Source organism: Phoca vitulina, unplaced genomic scaffold, assembly GCF_004348235.1.
Source record: "Phoca vitulina isolate PV1807 unplaced genomic scaffold, GSC_HSeal_1.0 scaffold5, whole genome shotgun sequence".
Taxonomy (NCBI): Eukaryota; Metazoa; Chordata; class Mammalia; order Carnivora; family Phocidae; genus Phoca; species Phoca vitulina.
This window is the reverse complement of record NW_022589708.1, coordinates 13305704-13325829: the sequence shown is the minus strand read 5'-3', so window position 1 is coordinate 13325829 and position 20126 is coordinate 13305704. Positions and strand designations below refer to the sequence as shown.

The following is a 20126-nucleotide window of genomic DNA, read 5'->3' as shown; positions in this document are numbered from 1 at the left end:
TAAATTAAACAGCATAGAACCTGGAGGAAATTTAAAGTTGATTAGCAGCGTTCAGCTGAGTAATAAACTTAACTGATCGACTGAATCATGCGCTTTATGTGCCTTAAACCCCGTAGCCAACATGCATGCTCACTCAGTTTGTCTTGAAGGTTATTTTCTGTTCCTATTTTAATGAGGAAATCATTTAGATAATTATTTATTGATTTTCTTTTTGCAGTTTCAATTTATTTTTTTATTGAGGTATCACTTCTGTGCCGTAACGTGCATCCATCTTAGGGGTCCAGCTGGACAAATCCCAGATGAAGAGGCAGGACAGACATTTCAAGTAACAGCAGTTTCCCTCATGTTCCGTCCCTGTCACTTCCATACTGAGAGACCAACACAGATGAGTTGTGTCTACTCCCGAGCTGCTGACTTCTGTCCTTCAGCATCCTCTTTGTGAGAGTCATCCATGTTACATATAGCAGCAGGTAATTCCTCCCTGAGCTGCAGTAGTCCCCTTGTATGTATACACCATGGTTTCACTCTCTCTCCTGCGCATGGGCATTTGGGTAGTTTCTAGATGGGGGCTATTATGATTAATGCCTCTTTGAAGATTCTGCATACATGGACACTTTCTCTTGGTGTATACCTAGGAGTGGAATTATTGGGTTGTAGATGCATACGTTCAGCAGTACTAAATACTGCCAAGTGATTTTCCAAAGTAGCTGTACCAATTTCCTCTTCCACGGATCCTGTCAGTCTTTTTAATTTTAGCTAATCTGGTAAGATTCTAGTGGTACCTCATTGTGGTTTTAGTTTTTGCTTCCCTGGTATGTGATGATGTTGAGCACCTTTTCACATACTTAATGATGATGGGTGTCTTCTTAAAAGAAATACCTGCAAGTGTTTTGTCCATTTAAAAACTGTATTGTTGTTTTCTCTTGTAGAAATTCTGTATACATTCTGGATAGAAGTCCTTTGTTAGATACGTGTGTTGCAAATACCTTTTCCCAATTTTTGTTAGATACGTGTGTTGCAAATACCTTTTCCCACCTTTTCACTTGCTTAATAGTTTCTTTTAATGACCATAAATTCTTAATTTTAATGAAGTCCAGTTCATTAACCTTTCCTTTTATGATGAGTTCTTTTTTGTGTCCTATTTAATATATTTTTCTAAGACTCTTAAAGACTTTAATAAAGTAATAATTTAGAAAGAGCTAAAAAATGTACATTTATAGTGTTGCGTAATTATCATTCACAAACTTTCAGAAATAAAATGTCCAAGTGTTTGGTAAGAGTTGAAAGCTAAAATATCATTCTCTTTTTATTAATAATTTGAGAATATATAGGAAGACCTTCGAAGACCAATTTGAGTGGCAAATGATTTTTATCTTAAACAGTGAAAGAAAAGTTTGTCTCTGGAGACAACATACATCTTTAAAGAAACTCACAGGTATAGTCAGTAAATGATAGGTGGAAATCCAGAAAATATTAAGGTAAACATGAAGTGAATAACCTGAGTAGGATATTTTAAAAATAAAACTTTTATAGGAAAAAGAAGTAGCTAATTCTCCGGGAAAATAATCATTTTGTAAACTTGAAGCCAAGAGGAGGTGATCTTTAATGCTTATTAAGAACTCCATGAGGGCGCCTGGGTGGCTCAGTTGGTTAAGCGACTGCCTTCGGCTCAGGTCATGATCCTGGAGTCCCGGGATCGAGTCCCGCATCGGGCTCCCTGCTCAGCGGGGAGTCTGCTTCTCCCTCTGACCCTCCCCCCTCTCATGCTCTCTGTCTCTCATTCTCTCTCTCTCAAATAAATAAATAAAATCTTTAAAAAAAAAAAAAAGAACTCCATGATAAACCAAAATCTTCTTAGTAAGCAGTAGTGATTTGATAACCAAGATCATTTTAAACATGGTCACAGTGAAAGCGTATTAGAAACAGGGTAATAGGCATATGGTAGTTCCCTTTGGGGTCCTATGTTCTTAGTCGTGAGACAAAAGTATACTTGTAAAAACAATAGCTTACCTATGAATCATTTCTGATTTCTCTTTGCCAAAACCACGGCCTGCCCTGTGTCTTTCAACCAGTCTATTAGTATATCTTGTCGGTACAAACTCCAAATATATTTTATATCTTCTTTCTTTCCATTGTCATTGCCATCATCCCAGTTCGAGTGCTTGTTGTCTCATGCCCAGAACACTGCAGGTGTCTCCTATCTCCCTGCTCCTGTTGTGCCCCCCGGATCCATTCTCTGCCTGTTAGCGACACTGATCTCTAACACACATGCTTTGTAACTTCCCTGCAGCCACACTGATCTCTAACACACATGCTTTGTAACTTCCCTGCTGAATGGCCTTCAGTGGTTTTCTCCTGTTCTTAGAATAGTGGCCCTCGGGCCTTTTGATCCCTCATACTCTCTCCTCTTGCTCTTTATGATGTAACCATGCCAGTCTCCTTTTTGTTCCTGAATAAGCCTGCTTCTTTCCTACTGCCTATCTTTTATATTTTCTTCTGTCTCAAATGTTTAATTCCAGGTTTTTCCCATGGTTCATTCAACTTTCTATCTTCAAGCTTGTGCTTCAGTTTCATCTTCCCCACAATGCCTTCTTTAATCACCCAGGGTAATTAATAGTGGCTTGCCCAGGTTAACTATATAATAATCACGATCGGTTTTCTTCATAACAGCCATCACGATCTTTATATTGTCTGTTTTATAGTGTTTCCTCCAACTTGAATGTAAACTTCAGGGACCTCTCATTTGTCTAATATCCCTAGTCCCTCACACAATGCCTAGTGGATACTCAAGAGATACATTAATGAAAATCTGTGCACCCCACATTCTTAATGGTGTAAAATGTAAATGAGAGTTCAGACAAATGAGCTAATTTGTTACAAAAGTAAGGGAAGATATTTATTAAAAGAGATGAAATTTGACCTGAGCTTTGAGTGGTAGCTAGAATTTGGTGGGAAGTGATGAGCTGCTGAGTTCTGCACCTGAAACTAGTATTGCCCTGTATTTTAACTAACTGGAATTTAAATAAAAACTTGAAAAAAATCAAAAGATAATAAAAATAACAATTTGATTGGTGAGGGCCACTACGGTTAAATGACCGCTGTGAACAAGGAAACAGAATTTAGAGCAGAAGATTCTCTTTGGAAAGTTGTAGGAAGTAAGGTTGAATTAGATATGAAGGGCAAGAGTTTGGCTAGCTGAGGAACTAAACAGAAAGGTTTAGGTATGATATGGTTAACAGTGGAAAGCTAATGTCAGCCCCTGAGGAGGGGCTATGATTTTTCTCTGTGATGTGCTTTAACTGTATCCCACAAGTTTTGGTGTGTTATATTTTCATTTTCTTTCTCTTAAATCTTTTCTAGTTTTCCTTGTGATGTCTTCTTTGACCCATGGGTTATTTAGAAGTGTATGGTTTCCAAATATTTGTAGATTTTCTAATATCTTTCTGTTACTGATTTTAATTTAATTCTGTTATGGTCTGAGAACATATCTTGTATCATTTCAGTTCTTTGACATTTGTTACAGTTTTTATTAGCTCAAATATGGTCTATCCTAGTGACTGTTCCCCACACTTCAGGAGGACTGTATTCTGCTTTTAGTGAGTGGAGTATTCTATCAATGTTAATTAAAGTTGGCTAATAGCCTTTTGCACTGCCACACAGTTCTCACAGTTGTGGTCATCTTCCTGGTAAAGTGGGCAAAGAGAAAAGAGAAGGAAAAACCGAGATTTCCCATATAACCCCCTGACCCCACACATGCATAGGCTCCCCCATTATCAACAATCCCCACCAGAGTGGTACATTTGTTAGAATTGATGAACCTACATTGATACATCATAATCACCCAAAGTCCATAGTGTTTACTCTTACCTTAGAGTTTACTCTGTGTTATACATTCTGTGGATTTAGACAGATGTTTAATAACTTGTATCCATCATTATGGTATCCTACAGAGTATTTTCACTGCCCTAAAAATACTCTGTGTTCCACCTATTTATCCCTTCCCTTCCCCATCCCAATTCCTGGCAACCACTGATCTTTTAACTGTCTCTATAGTTTTGCATTTTCCAGAATGTCATATAGTTGAAATCATACAGTATGTAGCCTTTTCAGATTGGTTTCTTTCACTTAGTAATGTGCATTTAGTATTCCTCCCTTTCTTTTCATGGCTTGATACCTCATTTCTTTTTAATGCCAAATGAAATCCCATTGTCTGGATAGACCACAATTTATTTATCCATTCATCTACCGAAGGACATTTTGGTTGCTTCCAAGTTTTGGCAGTTATGAATAAAGTTGCTATAAACATCCATGTGCAGGTTTTTGTGTGGACATAAGTTTTCAGCTTTTTTGGGTAAATACTAAGCATTGCTGGATTGTATGGTAAGAGTATGTGTAGTTTTGTAGGAAACCACCAAAGTGGTTTTACCATTTTACATTTCCACCAGAAATGAGAGTTCCTGTTGCTTCACATTCTCACCAGCATATTTGGTGGTGTCAGTGTTCTGGATTTTGGCCACTCTAGTCGGTGTGTAGTAATATTTCATTGTTTTCATTTGCATTTCCCTGATGACGTATGAGGGTGGAACATCTTTTTATACGCTTATTTGCCATCTGTATATCTTCTTTGATGACATGTCTGTTAAGGTCTTTGGCTTGTTTTTTTATTGGGTTGTTTTCCTGTTGTTGAGTTTCAAGGCTTCTTTGTATATTTTGGATTATAATCCTTTATCAGATGTGTCTTTGTCAGTCACTGTAAAAATATTTTCTCCCTCAAGTGGCTATTTAATACATTTAAAATGCCTGAGTAGCTTTGTCATGATCAATTGGTCCCTCACAAACTATTAGGAATCCATTCTTCTGATAGAGTGTCAGCTCTTAATTTCTTGGAAAGCAGATTATCTTTATTAACCTTGGTATGAAGTATCCCTGGTAACTTTGAATATCTTTTTAATGTCATTACTCTCCTTGCTTAATTTTTATATTACATTTACAAATTTCTCTCTGTTCTTCTTCAGTATGCATTCTGTAACCAAGAGAAAGTCAGAGTGGAGGACTGTGGTTTCCTTTCATTATTCAAACTAAATTACCAGAAATGCCCTTTTAAGATGAATATTCAGTCACTTCAAAACAAGTCAGTCTAGAGGAAGAGAGCAGCCTTACTTAGCTCATGTTTTCCACCCTTACAAGAAGTACTGATGTTTCATGCTAGCAAGCTGTGGTAGAGCCGTCACCTCCTAGCCAGAAACAGTCCTTTTTCTTCAAGACTTTATTGAAAGATTAAAAATATCAACCCCAAGGGTGGGGAAACAGACACTCTTAATTTAAGCACTGTTGGTTGAAATATATATTTTGGGATGTCAGTTAAGTCTATGTGTGTGTACACAACAATCTGATGCACTCACTTAGAAATATGAGTTTTCTGGTTCAAGGGTTATGTTGTACACACACAGACACACGTGTATACCATTGAGGCGGAAATCACACTTCTAGGTGTAGTTCATCAGATTGCTGTTTATGTTAGTAAAAAAAAAAATGGGGGGATGGGAGCCCTTCATATGTACTAATAGGGAAGGAATAATTAAATTATGGTACAGTTTAGTATAGGACCTATAAAATGTAATACTCCTTAGCCCTTAAAATGTATATCATTTATTGAAATAGAAATTTCCATGATACCAAGTGAACATTGAAACTACTGAATATGATTGGTATAATCGCCTTTTACAAGAATTTATATCTATGTTTATATAGATTCATATGGGAAAATAGTCTGGAAGGCTATATACCAAAATAGTTAGATTGTTCTCACGGAGATGCGACTAAAAACATTTTTCATTTTCCTCTTTACCTATTTAAATATTGCTGGGGATTTTTATCATTATGTATTACGGTTGACCCTTAAACAACACAGGTTTGAATTGTGCGGGTCCACTTACATGCAGATTTTTTTCAATAAATACAGTATAGTACTATAAATGTATTTTTTATGATTTTCTTAACATTTTCTTTTCTCTAGCTTACTCTATTGTAAGAATACAGTATGTAATACATATAACATACAAAATACATGTTAAACAACTGTTTATGTTATCGGTAAGGCTTCCAGTAATAGTAGGCTACTACCAGCTGTTTTGGAGGAGTCAGAAGTTATATGCGAAAAAAAAAATTATATGAGGTCAGCAGCCCACTTCCCGCATTGTTTGGGGTCAACTGTACTTACTTAATCTGACCAGGGAGAGGGGAAAGAAAACCTATTTTCATTTTGGAGAAAAGAAAAGATTTCTATATTCAAAAGGGTAAAAGAACTAGAACCTCTGGGAAGGGCCAAGATGTTACAAATGACAGCTCATGAGATCGGGATAAAGTTTTTAACATTGACTTTTTAACACTAATGTTTCACAGAACTGACAGAAAGGACAGAACGGGTTGTTTGAGATAGGAGTTCCGCATCACTAATGAGGTTCAAATATAACCATTTGGTAAGGTTGTCATGGAAGTGATTGGAGCATCGAGTGGTTTGACATTTTGCCTTGAGACTCTCTCGGTAGATGAGATTTTTAACACGGGTAGAAGGTTGAATAAGGGGACCTATAAAAATCTTTCTGATGTTCATTCCTGAATTCAGAGAGAATTGTAGTTTAACCTGCTTGTGAAAAAGTGACTTAAGAAGAAAGCAGCATGATAAAATTTACGTGAAACATGGCCTTTTTAAAATATGCTACAATGTAACACCTTCCAAAGGGAGTTAAAGGGGCTGACAGTAGGGTTTTCTGTCTACAATTTATCACGGGTGAATAAATGAAGGGAAGGAGGAATGATTCTGGACTTGCCACAGTGGAAAACCAAGAACTATATAAATATGGTATTATTTGGGGTCACGAACTAGTAGATGAGGCCAGTGATTTCTAAGCCCTGCTGAACCTCACAATTAGTCTTCAGAGCTTACACATATAGATACATATTTTAATAGGCTCTTTGTGGGTCCTGACCCCACAGATTCAGATTCAGTAGCTCTGGAGTAGGGCCTGGGGATCAGTATGTTTTAATTCTCAAGTAATTTTGCCAATCGGCCAAGTTTAGACACAACCACAAATAAGATATACATACATACACATACACACGTATCAGGACAGTTAACCAAAAAAGGAGAAAACAAAATAAAGACCATTGGAAAGCATCAAATGTTTTGAACTCTCTACAAAGCTGCCTCACTGCGAAGCCTATCCACGTTCTCCCTCTGGGTGATGCTGGAGCCGTATTTCTGATGTTCCATTCAGTGCATTAAGCAGACCTACTTAAAAGAACGAGTTTTATTTATCAATACATTATGTAATCATGCTCGTGAATACACGATAAGCAATCTGAAAATGCATGTTGATAAAACATGTGTTTGTCTGCAGACTCTAAACTGATTTGAGCTACATAACCATAACCCTGGGCATGCCCTTAAAGGAAATGTCAAGGAAGATACACTAAAGTTGAAGAGAAACCAGCTGATGTTTAAGACGTGGACAAGGTGGTATCCTGCTCGTGATCAGGTTAACAATAATATGTCAACTGAATATTTTTTGGAATTTTGCATCTTCAGTTTCACTCCCAAATGATGTTAGTTAGGGGGGAATTGAAGGCAACTGGTAAAACTATTAACAGATCTAGAACATAAAAGGAACTGCCATCACCTACTATCCAAGTGCCTAGGCTTCCTAAATAATAGAGTTGACCCTGTCATAACTGTCACATTTGTCTTCTGAGGTCACTTCTGCCACCCAGATTCCCAAGTTCTCTTTAGCCTCCAGTGAGCTAGTTCCCTGCACCAGAGGGTTTCAGGCCGCAGGAGCTGTGGAAGGTGACACAGATGGACCCCGCAGGCCGTGGGCTATTCGCTGAACCACCGCACGCGCTCCCCTACCGCCCCTCCCCCCCGGCTTCCACATTGTCTGCTCCAGGTCCTGCTGGAATGCTCTTTCCCAGGTACCCACTCGGCAAACTCCCTACTCCTGTCATGTCTTTGCTCACACACCACCTTCCCGAGGCCTACCCTGAGCATCTACTTTAAAATTGCACCTGTCCCCCAGTCCCTGCCCAGACCTACATTTTCTTTTCTCCAGTGCACTTAACCCGTCAGTAATTATTTACTCGTGTTTATTGTCGGATGTCTGTCTCCTCTGCTAGATTGTCATCACTGTGAGGGCAAAGATCTTTGTTGCGTTCATCGATGTATCTTAAGTGTCTTGAATAGCATCTGACATGTAGTAGGCTCTTATCAAATAATCACGTGTTACGTGGGTGCATAGATATACGACGCCTTGGTTGGTTATCACTAATTCTTTATGCTGCTTGCAGGCTGCTTTCAGTAGAGCCTCCCGTACTCCCGCAGCTGCAGCCGTCCCTCAGCCGGGTCCCGAGCCCAGCGCCCGGGCAGGAGCCGCTCCACGGGTAGAGTTGGAAGCCTCCACTGCTTGGTGTCTGGTCCCCACGAGATGTGGGGTTTCCCCTACATTTTGGCCTTAGTCGTGCTGTATACTTTCACATCCCTTGTAGACATCAGCCTGTTGGGGTTGTGCTGAGATCAGCGCTCAGCAATCACTCGGTAAATGATACGGATTGATTATGGGAGTGGCCCACTATGTTCTGATTTTTAGCTTAAGAGTGCCTTAGAAATGGTCTAGAACAGCTCGTGTTATAGTTCAAGAAACTGGAGAACCAAGAGATAGTTAATTTTCCAAATTCACAGGACTAGCTGGAAGCAGTTCTGGGACTGGAGTCCTGGTCTGGCGTTGTTTGCTGGTTTTTAAGGACACCGTTTTGCTACAGCAGGGAGGAAGGTTCCCCCAGGCTCTTCTCTGTTCCGTCTACACAAGGCTTTGCTTCGTTCCCCTTGCCTTCGTTCCGTGACTCCGGGTCAGTCTGCCCTGCCCATCTGTCCTCAGGAGTTCCTCGCCCCCATCAGCGTCTCTTGCATCTGACACTCGGGAGAGGCAGTGGGCGGGAGGGGAGAGAAGCGCCACCCTGCTTTGATCGAGTCCTCGGGGGTTTCTAGGTTATCTCGTGAGCTTTACAGCAGCCCCGTGTGGTAAGTGGGAGCAGACGCTCTTACTCCTTCCTTTACTGACGAGGAAGTGAAATACAGGTGAATCGAGTAAATGGTTTGCTCAGTCTCGCAGTCTCCGTGGTGGGGCTGGAAGCTGAGCCTCCAAATCCTAGTTTAGAATCTTTTCTACTGTGTCATATTTTAATGTTAACAGAAAGAGACAAAAATTTCTCACCGTCTGCTATTGTGAAATGTACATAATACCTTTTTTTTCCTGAAGACCTTATTCAGTCTTTGAAAGTCTTCTGAGGATATCAGTCTGGATTTCTCTAGCATTTTTAGCGTGTTGGTCTTAGAAAAGACCACTGACAATTCGAATAGCGATATAATGGACAGGCTCCCTGATAACTAACTAAATTGTCGTCTTCATTTGACAGTCATTAAACGCTGTTACATACGGACCTGTGTTTGCAGTGTTCTGGTTGCCCTTTTGAGACTCTCTTGGTAACATTTATTCAGATTTTTTATTCAAACATTGTATCATACAACTGTTAATGATTTGATATTTTTACAAGTTTTGAAAACCCACATATATGTGGTTTTTATTTAGGAGTGTAAGAAATATTTCTTTACATATAAAACACGATATATTACTGTATTTAAACTAAAAAATATTCTCTAAAATATGTCATGCTTAACTCCTACTAGAAAGTGACATCTTATCGCTGTCCTTGTCGTTAAGTCTTGTAAACAGATTGAAATTAGTTTTTAACCTAATTACATTCAACCAATACAGTGACTGAATTGTATTAGTGTTTATGTTACCTCACTGCCAAACAAAGTGTTTTCAAACACGCTGTGGCGTATATACTCTCATAAGAAAAATGAAGCGCATTATATGTTTGCGAGTCGCATAAGGAAGGGGCATCGTCCCGACGTGACTGGCACCAGTAGCCCCTGCCGGGCTTCTCTGCACAGCAGGTCAGGAGGGTGGCATGCAGAGCACCCGATACACAGTGTCTGTAATGCGCCTTCATCTTGCGGCCGTTTGTCCTTCCCGAGGCCGCGGGCTACACAGAGTTGTTGGTGGGTAAGGGTCCTGGAAGATACGAGAGGCTCTCGGGTCCTGTGTTCAGAGTTCTCGGTAGGATGGGGCCAGAAGGCGTGAGGCTCGGTTGAGGTACAGTGAATTCATGCAAAGTCACCGATAGAAGTTGGAGTTGTCTGAATCCGTTTCCTGCCGAAACGATACCCAAGTTCTAGACTGACCGTTGATATTGTTACCCCTACACATCTTTAAGTTGCTTTCACGTTTCAGACCGCCACGTGGCACGCTGCCTGGAACGTGCCCTCTGTTGAAACCACTCTCCATTTGGTCTCGTGCCAGAGAAAAAAGCGAGCCTCTGCCGAGAATATAGTTTGCTTTACAGGTTAGAGTGCGGGGAGAACCCCGTCTTACCAGGATGATGGGATCGTGGAAGTATTCTCGCTAATCGTGGCCATCGGCCCTCACTCAGTTTCCTGAATGCTAGAAACTCTGTACGAGCCCCGCCCCGGTGAGGTCTCCGCCACGTGACAGTTTTCTGGCAGATGAGCTGTGTCCAGTCACGTTGTTATTGCTTGTGTGCCATCTTGCAGTTTGCTTTGTTTATAAATTAGAGAGGCACTCTGCTCAGGGGACAGTACAAACACACACACGCATTGATTTCTACTATGAAATCACAAGAAGCTTTTAAAATGGTGTTTAGAGTAAAAATGATAGCCTTATGAAAATATATGAGCAACATTTCTTACAATAAACATAAAAATAGTAAATAAACATGCAGAGTAACACCATGTATTTTTACATAGGGAGTAAGCATCGTAAAGAGAATCATCTTTAGGTACCAAAATGATGTAGGGCCTTTCTTCTTTCTTCCCTTCGTATCATTTGTTATCTTTACTAGTCGAGCCTTTTCCTAATGTCATAACTCACAGTCACCTTGTGTTATTCTGTCTGGCTCTGTAACAAAAATACCATAGACCATGTGGCTTAAACAACAGGAATTCATTTCTCACAGTTCTGGAGGCTGGAAGTCCGAGATCAAGCCTCTGGCAGATTCCAGGTCTGATGATGGCCTGCTTCCCTAGTTCATAGACTCTTCGTTATGTTGTGTCCTCACACAGCGGTAGGGGTGAGGGAGTACTCACCTATCCCCTTTATATACAAAAGGGCACCAGTCCCATTCATGACCTATTCACCTCCCAGAGGCCCGACCTCTTAAATACAATCCCAGTGGGCCTTAGGTTTCAACGTCTGGCAGGGAGGAAGGACACTATGACACACCTGTTCTGTTTAGGAAGGAAAAGAAGAGACAACATCAAATAAAGCTAATGATTGAAAGGTTTAATCCATGCCAGGCTGAAAAGAACCATGATTGTCTTTCAACTGGCCAATCTAGAGCAGTTTTATAAAGGGATAGAGTGTAGTCTTATTTGATAGTTTCCCTCCTAATGATCTCTCCTCTCTTTTTTCATATTCAGGAACTATTCGCACATGACCAGTGTGTGTATTTATGGAACAGAGTAAAAATGCTGACAATTACAAATTGTTTGTTTTTTCAGTAGAGCTATTACCTCATCAACTGATATTTTGAATAAGCATCTCTTAAAATGAAAAAAATTTAAATTAATCCACCTAACAAGATTTATTCTGAGATTCTGAGAATAATTTTCCAAATATATCTGGAAAGGTAAATTGATTTTCAAAGATGTATAATTGATGAATTAACCTCATTTTCAAAAAACCCATTTACGATCCACTATGAGAGCAGCTTCTAAATGCCCTCAGGTAGGCGTCAAGCCAAGTGGAGCAAATAATTTCTCACGCAACTGAAGACAATATTTGTAGTAGAATAGAAGGACAAAAGAGAAAATGCGTTTTAGCCGTTGAACTTTGTGCTAACTTCTACAATTCATGTGTGTCGTGTACTCTCTTGTAGATATGAGAAAGTGCCAGTCATCTTGGTTGGGAACAAAGTGGACCTGGAAAGTGAGAGAGAAGTGTCCTCCAACGAAGGCAGAGCCCTTGCGGAGGAGTGGGGCTGCCCCTTTATGGAGACTTCCGCTAAGAGCAAAACCATGGTGGACGAACTCTTTGCAGAAATCGTGAGGCAGATGAACTATGCCGCGCAGCCCGACAAAGACGACCCGTGCTGTTCTGCATGTAACATACAATAGCATTCAAGTACGGCTGTCCTGGACGGGGCCCGCCTGCTGCCGTAGGCGACACACGCCTCCTCCGCGCGGCTGCGGCGCTTGCAGGACGCGTGGTGTGAATCTACAGTGAGACAGCAGCCCTCATTCAGCACTGAGCAGTGATTGTCAGTTGCTATCTCTGAGTAACATTTGGGTTCAGTAACTCCAGTTTCCGCCACGGTCCTCGGTCTCCTGTGTGCACCTGCAATTTGAAGGCCTAGCCAGTCGGTCTACAGGGTGATCTCCTCCGAAAGCTACGATGGCCTTGTCACTGGGTTGACAGAAGCACCTACTGTATGCATTAAAAATAACCATGAGAGAGAAACCGGAAGAAGCCCTGTGACCACTTACAGTTAAAATATTTTGTCTTCTTTAAAAAATAAATAAATAAGTAAAGGAGAAATATTTTCCTAGGAGAGTACTGAATTTCAGGACTTGAGATAGTGCTTCTAACCAATGTATCCCGTCAAGTAAGATGATAACAACCGACCTGCCGACAGCATTACAGGGAGCGAATCTTTCCTCAGCTGACGTGTTCCTGTTTCTCAAAATTGATGCTTAATTGTAGATGTGATCCCAGTCTGTGACACGGAACTAACTCGTGCATCGGTCCTTGATAGAGCAGAGGTCAGAACAGGTTGTGGTAGGAATACAGTCTGGCTTTAGAGTGTGTTAAAATCACCTGCTTTGCCACAGAAGATGGAGGCTCTCCCAAGGGTGTGATCCGCATTAAAACCCCAAGCCCACCCTCTGTTAACAAAGCAGGGATGGTCTTAATTACTTTACTGAACAAGAAGGAAGCAACTGTAACGGGAAGATTGCCTAGCCTTACTCACAAGACGCGTTCTGGTAGATTAACTAGTACCATCATGTAAGGAAAATGAAGCCATGCTGTATCCACATGTTCCCATTCGCAGAAACCTCACAGGACAGCACAGATATCTTGCATCTTTACGCTCGTTAAAGCAGCAAATTCCTTCTTGCCTTTAAGGGCTATGGTTGTGGTGTGATTCTTGGCTAACCTGCTTTCGAAATCAAGTTTGCTATAGCAGAGCTTTATTGCAGGCATCTAAAAATTGAATAACCATGTGAAATAATTTGGGCTTAAAAGTAGAACATAAATTATAGAGTGGAAGGCAAGGGACAAAAAAAAAAAAAACCACAAAACCACAAAACCTTTTATCTTTAATTTTCCTGGGGAATTATATAAAGATTTTCTTATAACAATTTTGCCCTGATTACTGAAGTGGCAAAGCTAGAGTGAATATTTTGTTTTGAAAAGGTGCTCAAGCTCTGACATTTTTGGTTTTCATAGCCGTGAAGTATTTATCATTTGCATGACTAATGGCACAGGAAAAAACCTATTCATAAGTTTTTACAATCAAGCGTAGAAGGGTTTTCAGCCAACTTCAGAGTCATAAATGCTGAAGAGAGTCTCCTGAGCTAATCCTCTGGAGATGAATCTGGCCTTCAGAACTGCACTGTCACCGAGCCTGCGATCTGCGTGCTCCCCTCACACTTTGCTGGCTTCACACACTTGTGCAAGTAACCTCTGGTCTTACGTGTGTACCTGAGAGAAGAGTGTGTGTTTGTGTGTGCATGTGTGTTTATTGTTCCTAAGAATTTGGCACAAGTCAGAGATAATTGCCTATACTGAGAATCCGTACTGCAGAATATCGTGTATCAAAAGCATTTTTTTTTCTGTTTAAATTATTTGCGTGGGCTTTTTTTACACATTATGGAAATCACTGCTGGCCCCCGAATGCTTGGTAAGCTGGCACTGAGCTTAGAGGATAGCAAAAAGGTGGCTAGTACTTTTCACAGATGAGAAAACAGATATGTGGGTACAGGTCGTGATTGTGAAAAATCTTTGAATTGTGAATATTTGCATTCTTCAACATAGTTTTTTCTTACAACCCCCAATTGGGAAGCACCTTGTTTACAGGACAGAAAGTTCTAACCCGTTTTCTTGAAACCAGTTTCGGTATGTCACAGTTGATTCAACTGAAAACATTTAGAGAAATCAGAGATTCAAGAAGTATGATTTGTCTACAGAAATAGAAATATTGGCTAGTGAATCGGCTGAGATTTGAAGCCTCTAACTTCTCAGAATGATTGTTTTTGTTTTTGTTTTTAGAATTCCATATTTAACAGCAATTTATGACAACTAAGATTACATATTAAACACATCTGTAAAGACTCCAAGTTTTACACTATGGATTGCTATGCAGACCAGAAAAAGAAGTTAAATAATACGAAAGGTATGGCAAAAACGTAAGGTGGAGAAGATTATTATCTAACCATTCGGATGTCCGTCGGGAAGTAAGTGTCTGTGTCAGACGAGAAGGCGGGCTTTTCCTGCACAGACATTGCCAAGAACCGATCTGGCTGCCTGATCAGTGTTCCCACATCTCCCTCCGTGATTAGTGACAAAGCATCAGAGATCCCCAGAAACGTGGGAACCCTCTTGTGCCCTTCCTGTTGGTGTTCCATCTGGTAGGAATATAACTGGGTTTGAATGAACGGGTTGGTGGAGATGTTACTAACAAGCTGAAGAACAGGATGAAATGACACGACGTCACAGTGGCTACAAGAGAAAAGTCGGCGACCTTGTGTCGCTGTTGGTTTTATGCCCTGATCAGACTAGCAACTAGTTAAGTGAAAGTTTTTCTAACATGCCTTAAAAAATGTTATGGTTTGATCCAAAGACCCACTTTTTCTTTAGCTGTTTGTGATAAGCTTTTCTTTTGTTTTCATTTTGCCTCATTTTACTTTCAACAAAGGCGGCGTTTTTTTAGAAGGTTTTTTTTTTTTTCTTTTTCGTTGCAGCTTTTTTTGGGGAGGGCAGGGTTGTTTTTTAAGCTGTGATAGTGATGGTAACTGATGCCTTTCGTTTTGTTCAATTTACACCAAACAAGCCAGCATCTGATCAAAAGCATTACATAAAATCTTCCTTAAACTATTGAAAGGTGCTTCGATGATTTTCTCCTTTGGTTTGTAGAATTAGAACTGAACTTTTGACTAAGCGCTTAGAGTTGCCATCACTTTTCTGTGGTAAAACTACTGATACTTGCTTTTTCTTTATAAGGAAATGTTGCCTAAGGATGTCTGCTGTTTGTTTTCAGGAGTTTTCCAGTGGGAATGTTGTCTGCGTATGTCTGAATGTGAAAAGTGCGTATTTTGTTTGTTGCCGTTGGTTTTTTTGTTGGTTTGTTTTGTTTTTTAGCTGTTGTTCTTCTCACTAGCCTTGTGTTCACACTGGTAAGCTTTACTTGTCTCCTTTGCCAATCAAATGTTAAAGACTATGGGGGTCTTTCTATTTTATTTTTTTTAAATAACGTGTCATTGTGCATCTATTAAATCTTGATCAGGGTTTCAAGAATGACTGCAGTGGGTTTTGGAAACAGACTTATCATTATTGATTTGGGGTTTCCCAGAGATATAGTTCACAGTTAATTGTTGAGCTCTAATACAACTGACCATTTAAAATTGAACAACAGTTTATTGTTTTGTAACAATGTCAGTTGTTAAACCTTGACATTTCGATTAAAACATGAATTGTAGTTATAACTCAATGCAAATTCAACAGTTGTATTTGGAGTTAAATTATTTTAACAAATAAATTTATTTAATGAAACTTCCTCTGGATTTGTTTGGTTCGGTGTGGTTTTGTACATGTTCGTGAGGGAAATGTGTTCAAAATGTAGGAAAACAACTAAAAGTTGCCATAGAACAAGTTTAATACACTTGATACAGAAATATTCAAGCTGAATTAAATCGAGAATGCATCAGATAAAAAGGGAGGTTAATCGACCATGTTCATACCCCTTAAAAATAATAACACAAGAGAGACTTTAAAATCAGTAATTATAAATATAACCATCTCCCTGTAAATAGTATTTTATATGTTTTTATGATAGTTAGCTAATTTGAAGTCTCAGTGCTAATGTGAACAGAATTGTTCTAGATCATTAACATTAATTAGCAGTAGCTCTGTGGTCCTGCTCGTATCACTAAAATGTATCAGTGTCCTTCTAGTGGTGGGTTGGGGCTGTCTTTTTGTTGAGGTCTGGTGGATTTTAAGGTGCCAGAAGCTGGAGGTTGCTGATCGGCAGGGCTGCAGGGCCCGCCTGTTCTATACGGGGCCCTGTGAATGTTGACAGATGCTGTTAATTATGTGCAGCCTTCAGCTGCTCTGATAAGGAGCCCATTCATTCCCTAAGCCAATTTAAACTATGCCTTTTGGTTATGTCGCCTTCAAACTCTGTTGAAATTCTCTGGCAACATTCCACCGGTTTAGAGGCTTCATTGTTTTAGAATATAAGAATAATTTGAATGAATATAACAGAGGCACTGTAGATAGAATCTCAAATATTTAAAGGAAAATGTGCCGAAACTTTAGTGTAATAAATATCTGCTGGTTAGCTTCATAATCTCATTTGAAGCATTTGTGAAGTATTTAAACCTATTGAATTCTAATTTCAATTGGGAGAATTTCTTTATGGCTGAAAAGCGGTATTTTGAGCAAGTACTTGGGAGAAAGTGGCCTTTTATTGATAGTTAGAGGTCCGTGAATGGAAATATAGGTAGCTGGAGGAATAAAGGGCCACCCAGTTTGGAACCCATCTGATCCCGCAGGACCTGCGAAGCAGAGAAAATGGTCACAAACTCCCTAAAAAAGCTGCTAACTTGTTTCCTAATTTTCAAAATATAGGTTACATGTAAATACTAATAAAACAGGGGCTCCTGGGTGGCTCAGTCAGTTAAGCGTCCGACTCTTGATTTCAGCTCAGGTCATGATCTCAGGGTGGGGAGATCAAGCCCCACGTCAGACTCCGTTCTGAGTGTGCAACCTGCTTACGATTATCTCTCCCTCTCTCTCTCTGCCCTTCCCTCCACGCCCCTCCCCCCGTGTGTGCCACACATGCTCTATCTAAAAAAAAAAAAAAAAAAAAAAAACTAATAAAACATAGGGATACTTCATTTGTTAAATAGATAAACTAGTTTCACATTGTTTAATCTTAACTTTTTCCTGGTTTTGGTGTTTGTTTTTCCTTTGTGGTATTAGGTTTTTGAAAGATTTGCTGCTCTTCCAGGTCAGGTGATGTGTTATTTCTTTTGGTATTTTCTTAGAATAGTCGTCTTCATGTTACCGTCTACAGATTCCTCCAAGACTTACTAGTAAAGAAAAAGGTAGAAGACTACGTGCTTGAAAGATTAAATACAAACATCTATTTAGTACACACAAATTAGGAAGAAAGAAAACTGAAGGAATGATTATTTGGTTTGGTTTATGGGAATTTTTTTTTTTACAAAATCTTTCCATTTCAAAGACTCCGACGTATGAAAGGTTTCATTGTTTTATCATATGATTGCAAGTTTACATGGACAGTATTTAGGGTATGGTTTACATTTTTATCTTTAAAAAATCAGATATTAGTAAAAAATACAAAGAAGAAAGGGAAAAGCCACCCAATTTCCAAATCTCCAAAACAACCACGTTGACATTTGGTGTAAGTGTCTTTCTATGCATACGTACATGTGCGTGCACACACACACACATACACGTAGAGAGATAAGTGATTCCATGTTACTTTGAGAAACTGGCTCTGAGTACTAAAAATGAATCACCCAAGGTTATGCTAATAAAGTGGCAGAGTTGAGGTGCAGACCCAAGTTCTAACTTTAGATCCTTTTTTTCCCCACTGTTCATTCCTTCTCTTGAATGGTGTCCACTCATTTCAGGTTCACTCAGCTATTTTTTTTTTTTAAGATTTTATTTATTTATTTGCGAGAGAACGAACAGGAGAAGGGGCAGAGGGAGAAGCAGACTTCCCACCAAGCAGGGAGCCTGATGTGGGGCTCGATCCCAGGACCCTGGGATCATGACCTGAGCCGAAGGCAGACGCTTAACCGACTGAGCCACCCAGGCGCCCAGCTCACTCAGCCATTACTCATCAGGGGTTACTCTTACATCAGGCCTGGTGCAGCAATACACAGACAGGCATAGACATCTAATCCCCGATATCCAAGACATCGTAAATGTCTTACCCCATTCAGGCTGCTATAACAAAATGTCATAAACTGGGTAGCTAGTACAACAAACGTTCATTCCTCCCAGTTCCAGCGGCTGGGGAATCCAAGATCGAGAGGGGTAGGTTTGGTGTCTTGCGAGGGCCGACTTCCAGCTGACTGCTGATTCCTCACTGTGGCCTCCCAGGGCAGAAGGGAGAAGGTGGCTCTCTGAGGTCTCTTTCGTAAGGGCACTAATCCCATTTGTGAGGGCTCCACCCTCATGCCCTCATCCCCTCCGGTAGGCCTCACCTCCTAATACTATCTCTTTGGGGATTAGGTTTCAACATAGGAATTTTACAGGGACACAAACATTCAGTCTACTGTACCAGTCTTATCTTCTGGCCTTTCCCTTTACATCAAGGCAGATACAGATTAGGTCCCTGGCAAGAAATAATTTATTTCCGTACTTTTACATACCGGAACTCCGGTAACCCAGGCCACGCCAAAGTCCTGGGCACAGCCCACAGAATCCATAGCTGGCTCCTTTCTTCCCAAGGCCTGTGGGACCAGCCCGAATTATTCCCTCCTGGGAACTTTGAGGAGTCTGTGTGATGGATGAGGGTGGATGACAGTAGGCAGGGCTCCAGGGCTCTGCTGTTACACAGCGTGTCTACTTCCTAAGGAAGCACTCAGGCTGACAATAGGATCTGCAAGGGGCTGGATCCTCGATGGTGGGCATTGGGGGGCAGTGTGCAGGTTTGGGGATACCAGCAAAGCTGAGAGGGGCAGAGGGAGCTGTATTTCAGATACTACATTGAAAAATGCTGACTCACCAGTGTCCTTGACCTTGGCCCATCTCAGGAAATGATGAGTTAGGGGTGTCATTGAGAGAACACTGTCCAAAATATCCAGGAATCCCTGAATCCTATCTGCAGCCCTCACCACGTCATCCCTGAGGGAGGTATAAGCTCGTGTGAAACCACCCTCACACAGGGACACATGCACACAAATGCACACATGTATGTGTGCACACACACCCACCCTAAAACACCAGGGTGACGGAATGACAATTACTTGCTGGAGCTTTCCTTTTAAAGCCTAAGTGCAGAACTCTGGTACACTGTGTGGACCCCAACAGACTCAGGTCTGCTAGAGGAGCCTAGAAGGAGAAGCAGACCAAAGGCCTCTGTCTACATCTTGAAGCCTGAATCCAAATCCTGAATCTTGCCTCTGCAATGCAATGGCGAGAACACCTCTGCTAGCGAGAAGAAAAGAAAGAAACCAAACCAAAAGCGAGTTCAGTCCTGCACCTAGCACAGTGCTCCCCTGGGCCATCCTCCCCAGGGCCTGACTGGGAGAAGGGAAGGCAGCTCACAGGAGGATGACACCCCAGGAGGAGCTGCCTCCAGACTCATTTCACTTCACAGGGAGAAGAGGGAAGAGCAGGGAGGCCCTGGCCTTTATCCTGGAGGTGCCATCTGGGCAGCCTGCTACACGGCTAAAGGGAGCTTGATCTGACTGCCCTCCAGCAGCCATCCTCCTTTTGAGAGTGGAACAGAGATGGAGGTGAAAACCAACACAGGTTAGGGGGCAGCTTTTTCTCCACCAGAGCCCAATAACACCTTTCTTGTAAGTAGAGTTTGAATATGTTTTCCCTCAATTTATTTCATTTGCTTCATTATTCACTACCTTTCAGTTCATTTACACTCTGTATCAGTTACTATCACTGTGTAACAAATGACCCCAAAACTTAGCGGCTTACAACAACAAACATTTATTATCTCACAGTTTCTGTGGGGTGGGAGTCTAGGCATGGCTTTGGTCACTCACAAGCCTGCAATCA

At 40.8% G+C, this 20126-nt stretch overlaps 1 protein-coding gene across 1 annotated transcript in view; it reads left to right on the top strand.

Annotated features, from left to right (window-relative positions):
- RAP2A (RAP2A, member of RAS oncogene family) overlaps positions 1-15916 on the top strand; it is a 34445-nt gene extending 18529 nt beyond the window's left edge. The window contains exon 2 of the mRNA XM_032402727.1: positions 12013-15916. Within this exon, the coding sequence (XP_032258618.1) occupies positions 12013-12250 (238 nt within the window). The 3' untranslated portion in view covers positions 12251-15916. The remainder of the gene's footprint in view (positions 1-12012) is intronic.
- Positions 15917-20126: the final 4210 nt, after the last annotated feature.